The sequence below is a fragment of the Phaethon lepturus genome, unplaced genomic scaffold (genome assembly GCF_000687285.1).
Source record: "Phaethon lepturus isolate BGI_N335 unplaced genomic scaffold, ASM68728v1 scaffold316, whole genome shotgun sequence".
Taxonomy (NCBI): Eukaryota; Metazoa; Chordata; class Aves; order Phaethontiformes; family Phaethontidae; genus Phaethon; species Phaethon lepturus.
The window spans coordinates 36,065-45,550 of record NW_010546704.1 but is presented as its reverse complement, the minus strand read 5'-3'; the positions used below and the strand labels follow the sequence as shown (position 1 = coordinate 45,550).

Sequence of the window (9,486 nt, the reverse complement as noted above, 5' to 3'; positions counted from 1 at the left end):
CAACTGAGCTAAGAACAGCCGGGAGCTGGTGAGGAGCTGCTTTCCGTTACACTGAGGTCTCGATCTGCCTTGCTAGACTTACAGCCTCACCCTGTAGACCCACTGCCTTGGATTTGTGGGCAGGCAAGAGCAAGAACCAAAGTTTGTTTTTTCACTTTTACATTAGCTCATATTTTTTTCCAGAGAGGGAATTGCTGGAGGAGAGCTGTAGGCCAGGATGAAGTGCCCACATATAACCCTGAGAAGTGCAAATGGCTGGAAAACAGCACCCTGCCCAGGAAATGTCAACCTTGGGCTTAGAGAGGAAAATTTCTGCATGTTTTGCTTCTAAATCCTCCACAAAGCAAGCCGAATGTTTTTTCTCGCAGTGGGCTAAAAGGCCAGAGCGCAAGAAGAGCAGTCTTGCTGAGATAAGCCCCTCCACTAGGTGTTGGGTAGCACACACAGGCAGAAGGCAGGTCCGTAGCCACAACACAGGCTGATCCCATCTGCTACCACTTCAGTGGACACTGGCCTCTGTCCTCAAAACAGCGTGTGGATCAGAGAGAAGGATCTGAGCAGTAACTGGCTGTACTTGAATGTGCCAAATAAAATGTGGACATGCCAGTGTAAGTTTAGCAGCTGTGAATTGTGACCTTGCATCAGCCACGCTGCCAGGCACCATTCTGGTGTGAAAGATGTTCTGGCAGCCTGTGCTTTCACTGCAGAGTGCTAAGCAGGTCCAGGTCCTATTTTTAAGGAACCTTTCCTTTAGGACTCCAGTAGGAGCCTGAATCAAGAAGAGTCAAGCATATTGCTTTATGAATTCCTTCCCTGCTTTGTTTTGAGGCTGTTCAGTATGGGTGACTGAACACCAAAAACAGCCTTTACTCAGAAGGAATGACTACTGCATCCAGGGTGGATCAAGCTGGGAAGAAGTCTCAGACCCCTTCTGTCCATCACTCCTTTGTTTTATGATGGCAAGCCAGCTGGTTTCCATAAATGTACCCTAGGAATAACCGCATTTTGCATAAATGGTTCAGTCATGACTTCTAGCTGGGTTCAAGGACTTTTATCAATTTAGCTTCATAAATAATATTACTTGCTTTTCTCCTAAGTATGCTGTATAAGCAACACACATACATAGTGCTGATGTAGCATTGATTTCCACTCTAAAGCTTTGAAAATATTAATCTCTGTAGGAGTGACATGATTCTGAAATAATCCATATACTGATCTAGCAGTACTTATTAGCAAGGTGTTCTGCAAGCTTTGGTGCTACTTTCACCATTTAACTAGGAAATAGATTATCTGACACAAGAAACACTTAAAATCACTAACATCATCACGAACAGTGTTACCTGGCAAGCACAGAAAAGAGATCATGAGAAATGCTGCAGGCTTGCCTATCTTACATCTCAGACTCCACCCTGTTTAGATACTGTGTGAAATCCCAAATTATACACCATGGAAAACAGGTTCAGATTGCTACCAATGACTTCCACAGAAGTTCAGCCACTCATACCAAGGGCAGAAAGGTGGTACCTGTCCTATTCCTGTGCAGCTGCAGCACTGCACTCCCAATATAATGGGAATAACAGGATTTCCCCCCCCCCCCAATTTTTCTTCAGCTTAAGAGAAACTTAGCATGCTTCCCTCTGATGTTTTCAGATTGTTTCAGTCCCCTTTTTTTACACTCCAGAAACTGCTTACAAAGGATTTGTTTGGCTTTTTTGTTGTTGTTTTTAGGAATCAGTAAGAAAACATGAAGAGTCCATGACCACAATATGGGGCGGGGGGGAGGAATATAACACCCTTTTTCAGAAAAGTACCAAACTTTATTAGTCTGCTGCTAGGTAGTCAGCCACTACCTTGCCACCAAAATCGTGCCACTGATTTCCACGGTGCTGTACAGAGGAATAGAAAGAACAGATCTGTTCCAGTTGATACTGCTGAGGGGACCAGAGGAAAAACCTGAAACCCTTTCTATCGATGTGCAACACAGCCTTCAGCTGCTAACAGCCCAGACAGACTCAGGTTCAAATACTCAGAATCCTCAAACAGTTTTATAAGAGGTTCATACTGAAGTGTGCAATGTTGAAAACATAAATTATCACTCTGTTTTGTGTTTGCTTCAGCTTTTATGAAAAACCACCTTACAATGGACTAAAGAGTAAAATAACCACTGCAAAAGATATTGGGGTGAATCTTTGGCAGTAGGAAATTAGTTGGCAAATCAGGTAATGATTCAGAACAAATTTTCCATAGTATAATTTAATTATACAGTGTCTTAAAGTGCAACTAAGTGGGACACAAATGGTCAACACAGAGCGGATCCTGAAGGCATAAGAATAGTTCCTTGGTGTTCTCATCCCGTTATCTATAAATAATGCATTATTTCCTTGTCTAGAAAATGTAACAAAGTGAGTTGCATCTGAAAACCAAGGTGGATAGACCAGATACATATTCTGCAGGGGAAATTCTGATTCAGTCTCCCCTGGGCATTCCTACCATTATTGACGCATGTAAAAATATTGTTTTCACTAGATGAGATTTATATCTCTTGTAAGATAGGTTAGTGCAGCATAACTCTGAGATCTGGTTTGGTTTATTATCCTAGATGTCATTATGCCTTAACTAATGTTTCCTGGTAAACTAAGAGGGCACTTCATCAGGAAATTTATCTGATTTATTTAATCTTGTGAGTGGCACATACCTCAAATTCATTTAGCTTGAATTCACAGTTAGTGAATACATTACTCTTCTGTAAATTCACCTGTGCAATTGAGGTCTGAGATCCAGCCGCCACACCAGGGTAACTCCTGGCCAGTCCTGGCTTCGGAGGTGCTGAATTCCTGAACCTTTTGAAAAAAGGTTCTCTGAGGAAGCTGCAGTGACACTTACTGGAGTCACACAATTTCTCACTATTAGAAATATTGCATTCTAAGCATTGTCCATACATAGATACAACTTGATTAAACTTTTTTAAAGAGTGCACAATAAAAAAGCAAAATCTGTTGAATTTTTGATTGAATATCAATTTGACTACATAACCTACAGCTCACCCACACTTTAGAACTGCAGTCTCAGTCCCTTCCACCTCAAAAAGGGAAAGGGCCAGACAAAGGCAACACGGGCAGAACGACTTTGTGTAAGGACTGACAGGTAGAACTCCTCAGGATGGGAACAAGCTCCAACAGCAGCCACAACAGAGGTCTACAAAATGGCAAACGGCAGGAAACGAGTAAACATCAGTCAATAGCCAGCGCCCTTCCAGTGACAGAGCTTAGCGGTGTCAGATGAAACTAATGGGGATCGAGTTCAAGGCAAAGAAGTGAGTCTCCATGCAATAGGCAGCAGACAAAAGAATGGCCAAACTTTATAGAAGAACAATTCAGTTTGCTTGCATGAACACCACCTTGAGCTCAGGAAGCTCTGGAGTGGAAAAGAGAAGCCAGGAGATTTGCCTTGGGCATTTCTTTTCTCAGGCTGTTGGAACAGGGCCCTGGGCTAACTGGACTCAGTACTGCCATTCTCATATTTTATTATGAGCCTATTCTTTCATATCTAAAGAGAAGTTAATATAATTATCCTAAACTGAGCAATTTTACTGTAACACTGTAAACATTCCAATGCACAAGAGAAGCCAGAAAATGAGCCATTGCCTTACACAGGGGAAGGCAATAATGAAAAGGAAGCATGAATTGCTTATTATCTCTGGTGGTACAGAAGTTTGAACCAGCCACTTTGCTTCTTTGAGGTGGTTTATAAATTTAAGAAATCACTCAATATTGCAGGCATCAGGCTCAGTATATATCTTTTTACATACAAAATACTGTTTCCTTCATTGCTGACCAAAATGGTCTTTTCATACATAAGATCAATACCAGGCACTCATTTTAGTACATTTATGTCATACATTGTAGAATTTCAGATAGAGACAGGTTCCATAAATCCTGATAAATTCTTGCATTGTTCAAAAGTAAATCTGTAGGACAAATAAAGTATAAAAAGTTAGATACGCTCTCACCACTGGCTTTGTGATAACTGTTCTCCCATCAGAGTCGATGCTAGTTTGAGTACTGATTGACGCTACGGTAGTGTAAAACACATCAGAGGGTTTTGTTGAAAAAGCTCAACCAAAATATGTTGTGGGCAATTATAAATAAAACCTCATCTTCCCCTCATGTTCACAGTCAACACCATACTGGCTTTGAGCTTTTTTAGGTTCTACTACATCATGGTACTTTGGATGCGAAAATGCAGTAGGGAGGAGAAAGAAGTCAGTGACAAATTTGACTCAAAGATCTCAAAATAAAAGCTCAGAATTCTGCTCTAGTTAATGGCAAGGTCAAGAGTGGGAGCTGTTTGTTGTGTTTTGCATTGGCAGACACTGATCACTACAATTTCTCAAATGTGTTCGCTTTGTTCAGAAAGAGAAAACATACAGAAGCCGTTGTGGCACAGAAACTCCTTTATTGGCCACTTACCAAAAAGCCCCTTTCATGGATGAGAGTATTTGGCCCATAACTTGACAGTCCACTGACAGAAACCAACATCTGATGGAAATTTGGTGACAACAGCACATTTGAAATCTATCATTTACATAGAGGCATCCGTATTTTGGTAAGAACACAGTACTTGAAGTCAGTGTGTTATTCTGCCTGTTCTTCGGACAACAGTTGTAAGTGGAACATAAAGAACTCTGAGGTCTAAAAATCATCAAAACTACTAGGAGAAACAGAAATTGGCTTTGGTACTTAATATCTCCTCTTTTTCCCCTCTTATTCCAATATTTGCTGCTTTTGAACAGGATGTTCAAAAGGATCAAGAATCTTCAGAGACTAACATTACAGAGGGATATTCTATATAAAGCATATCACATATATTACATAATATATACAAATAGTCCTAATATATTTGTATAATAGAAATAATAAAAACATTCACATACAAACTCACTGGATTAAATCTATCTCCCAGTGTGAAATCAGTGAGCATGGTCTCATTAAATCCCATAGAGCCAGGGTCTTAGGCTCTCCTTCCAGACACTGGTGACAGAGAAATAAAGACAGGCAGAGAAAGAGGCTTGGAAGTTTCTAGCAGATGTTGTACAGAGACTGCCTAAATCATGGTACGTCTACACTATGTAATGGAGTGAAATGGCCCTGCTGTGAGACGGTAGCCCAGCTACGTTATTTCTAGGGCTCAAGTTAGTCACCTCCACACAGAACTACTGTGCTGTGTGGATAAATCTGTTCCCCCTGAGAGACGCAGGGCTGGTTTTGCGGCATGCCTTCACATAGTGTAGGTACGTCTGAAGCAAACACATCCTCCTTTTTCTGTCTCTTCTGAAAAAAATGAAGCACAGAATTGTCTGCATTAGTCACAGTGTCAGAGACTGCGATATTGTCACTCTCTTGTTTGCTGCAGCAGAAAAAGGAACTGTGCTTTGAATCATGTGCAAACATTTCTGAAATGTCTTTTGCAAAGTACATAAAAAAGACGAAGTGTACTAACAGGGGAGAACTCACCATCCTTTACAGCCACAGCTATGCACAAAAGAGAAATATAATGCACAGTAACATTCCTGAAACATTTGATTTGAAGGATGCTCTTCTGAAAAATGAAGGAAGCTGATCACACAAATTGCTTTCTCTAAATATATATAACTTTCCATGGGAATACGGAGGCAACCAAGGATGGAGAGAAGAAAAAAAATCTCCCAGCCAGTCCTTACAATGCTATACCTTGAAATTTCACACTCAATTCAAAAGACACCCTAGATCTTAATGGTTAAAACTCCCAGCAAACAAATTTTCTTTTCCTGTATTTTCCAAGGAAGTAATAGTGAAAGCTACATGATGATCTGCGAGCAATGTCACCTGTAAATGTATAAAGGTAAATCAGCAACAGATGTACTGGAAATTTGGCCCAGTTACCAAAAAATAAAATAAATCTTGATGGGAACAATGAATAATTCACAGGCGACATCACTAGAGTGACCACAGGCAGGTCTGTGCACAGGCCAGGCTGCACTGTACAAATAATTTACAACTTGGAAAAAGTGAACACTGCATAACATAACTGCTGATTGCAAGCAGTCTCATCAAGCCAAGTCAGCAGCTCTGCAAACATCAATGCACTCTAGGCACTGCCATGGCAATGACTTCAAACGGGGCTATAACCTGATCCTGCACGCGCAACTCTAGCAGGGCCAAGTCTTCGTTATCTTTTGTGATGTTTACGTTAAGAGATAAATTCTGATCTTGACTCTACTGTGCAGGAGGAGGAAAAATCCCCAAACAGTGCTACAGAGCTAAATTATTCTGAGGGTTAAACAGAGTAAAACATATACATAAGGGATATGTTACCATTTTACCCGGGGAACCTCAGATAGCCGATGACATAAACACTGCCTGAACAAAAAGACTTGTTACTCCCAAGAACAGCAGTAATGCACAATCACAAGGGACACCCTAAAAAACCAACATTGCATTGCAACGCAGAGAGTAACGGAACATCGGTATTAAGTTTAATTAGCAGTAGGGGTATGTGTTTCCTGTGGTGTTTTTAATCAATATTGCTCGTGAAATTTGGTTGAGAATGGATAACACTGCATGAGGGACTGTTCCTCTAAATGGTTTAATTTCAGAGACAGGCTATCAGGAAAGATGCATACGGCAGCTCTAACGTCATTCTCCAGAGGTTACAAAAAAGCCTTTCATGAACCAAGGGTCGGCAGTTATTCCTGAATAACACATAGCCACTCTGCTCTCCCAAAAGGAGGTTCTTTCTCTGCACAGATCCTCCTTCGTCATCCCTTGTTCTGCTTGACCTTCTGCACTTGTGAACATCTCCGAGATGCAAGTCCGTGTTCAGCAAGAATACGAGGAGAAGACTCTTTAACCTTGCTAAACCTTGATGTACCAAAGTTGTAGCTGGAAAGAGTTATTTACTAAATACTAATTTTCAAGCAGCCTAAAAAATCTAAAATGAAATTACTGCCTTCTACATTTGGTTTTCTGGAACATGCAATGACAACACATATTCTGAGTCCAGCCTGGAATTTCAAAGCACTGTGATACTAGTCAATCCCTTTCTCTGGTTCCCAGTTATAGCTGAGATTTCTCATCTTCACCAAAATTCAAACCCTGTACACTCCATATGCCAGTGTTATGATAATGTGCTCACAGAGAAAAGCACACAAGGCTGCTTCAAAGTCAGCCAAAGTCCATGAAAGACTCCAGTTCACTTGAACTGGTTTTGGATTAGAACTGTAATCCGAATATTTGCACTGATGCAAGAACTTAATGTAAATAGCAGCATGCCACTGTGAAGTTATCATACAAATACCTGTTTAGTGGAATTCTTCAATAAACTTATTCACAACGCTTAAAGGCAAAAAACCAGCATTAGTCCAATCACAAGACCAGGTTTCTTAAGAACATGTGAATTCTGTGTGCAGGTACAGGAATGTATTTACCAATAGGATAGATAGGGCGTGTAAGAAAGCAGACACACCAGTATTTAAAAACAATGTGGTCCTTTCAGGGGAGGTGTCTAGCTACTAAAGCAGTACGTGCTGCTTTCATTGCTGTATCTTATCTTCTATAAAGCAAAAAACGGTGGCAGGAAACTGTTGTTTGTTTTCTGCCAGTTGGAATACAGTAAGCAGACACTTGTGCATATGAAAGAGGCAGCACGTACACCTCAGGCCCTGTGACCGATGTGCCCATCTGTTAGCTCACTCCTTGGATGGATGTAACCTAGTGGCTGCCCATCACTACAGGGCAAAGCTCAATGTAATCTTACACAAATAACTACTAGCTAATTTACCTTTGCCTCTTTGTTTCACTAGAATAGGCCAAAAGTAGTTTTATTTTTTTAGCTCGGGAAAAATAAAACACATGAATCCAAGGTAGTTCAACTAAAGCAATTCCTTTGATAACAATACTGAGAAAATACTGCTTGTAGAATGTAGCCTCAATACTGTAAGACGATTCCTCAAAGCAAGTTTCGCCTACTGGGTGGTGTTGTGGTTTAACCCCAGACAGCAACTAAGCACCACACAGCCACTTGCTGTTACCTACCTTTAGATTAAAACATCTTTCTTTTGAAGAGAAACTTATTTTTGTACAGGCTTATAAACCAATCAAGTTTAAATTAATTTCTCTTTGTGAGAGAAAGTGGGACTTATTTGGGACTTATAGGCTTCATGCCAAGACTTTATACAGAGACTAGTTTCATTCCTTTCGAATGGAAGAAGCAATCTAATAAAAATCAGCAGGTAAATATATCTGTTCATTCAGATATTTCACATGCTCATTATTGTCTATACACCATTGAAAGATGGCTGCCATACGACTACCTGCTAGCTAGGATTTGTTTATTTCTGATACCAGTGACTCAAGCAGATACATACTGCTTCTTCCTTAGTGTTTTTGGATGCTGGTTCACAGACCGTTCTTTTATTTAATTGTTTTTTTCTTTTGTTTCAGGGCGAGTGTTCCCAGAAGTGCTATTACATCTTCGTCATAGAGACCATCTGTGTAGCTTGGTTTTCCCTGGAGTTCTGCCTCCGATTCATTCAGGCAAGGAGCAAGTGTCAATTCTTCAAAGGACCCCTAAATATAATTGACTTCTTGGCTATTTCACCCTATTACATTTCTCTCATCTTCTCAGAGGATGACTCAAATGAGGAGGACGACAGGCCAAGCAGCAACACATATTTGGAGAAGGTTGGTTTGGTGCTACGGGTTTTACGTGCCTTGAGGATCTTGTACGTAATGCGCCTTGCCCGACACTCCTTGGGCTTGCAGACTTTGGGCCTCACAGTTCGGAGATGCACACGGGAATTTGGCCTGCTTTTACTCTTCTTATGCGTGGCTGTCACACTGTTTTCTCCTTTGGTCTATCTAGCTGAGAACGAATCCGGGAAGGTGCTTGAATTTACAAGCATACCTGCTTCTTACTGGTGGGCTATCATTTCAATGACCACTGTGGGGTATGGAGATATGGTACCTCGGAGCGTCCCAGGCCAGATGGTGGCTCTCAGCAGCATCCTCAGTGGGATTCTCATCATGTCATTTCCTGCAACGTCAATATTCCACACTTTCTCCCATTCCTACTCGGAGTTGAGAAAGGAACATGAACGATTGCAGTCTCGGCTTAACAGAGTAAAAAATGCCAATCACTCTGGTGAAAGTGACACCTTCAACGACACTGACAGCTTGATCCTGGAGGATCAAGCATCACCAATCAAATACATTTACACAGGGAACTAAGCCTGGTTGTAAAACATTCCCAAGAACAGGCATAGAAATACACACGTATGTATGTCAACATAACACACAAAGCAAAGCAACAACATAGGTTACGACGCTATTTTTCTCTGCCAGCATAGGTATAATAAGCAGTCAAGCCAACACACATAGCTCCAACACATCATTATGGAGCTGGAGGTTTTGAGAATGTCAAAAGTCAGAGTTTATTCAATAATAAATA

The 9,486-nt window shown here is 40.9% G+C and overlaps 1 protein-coding gene across 1 annotated transcript in view; it reads left to right on the top strand.

The window, feature by feature from the left end:
- Positions 1-9,266, top strand: part of KCNG4 (potassium voltage-gated channel, subfamily G, member 4) — an 18,016-nt gene extending 8,750 nt beyond the window's left edge. Inside the window, exon 2 of the mRNA XM_010289367.1 lies at positions 8,481-9,266. Within this exon, the coding sequence (XP_010287669.1) occupies positions 8,481-9,266 (786 nt within the window). The remainder of the gene's footprint in view (positions 1-8,480) is intronic.
- Positions 9,267-9,486: the final 220 nt, after the last annotated feature.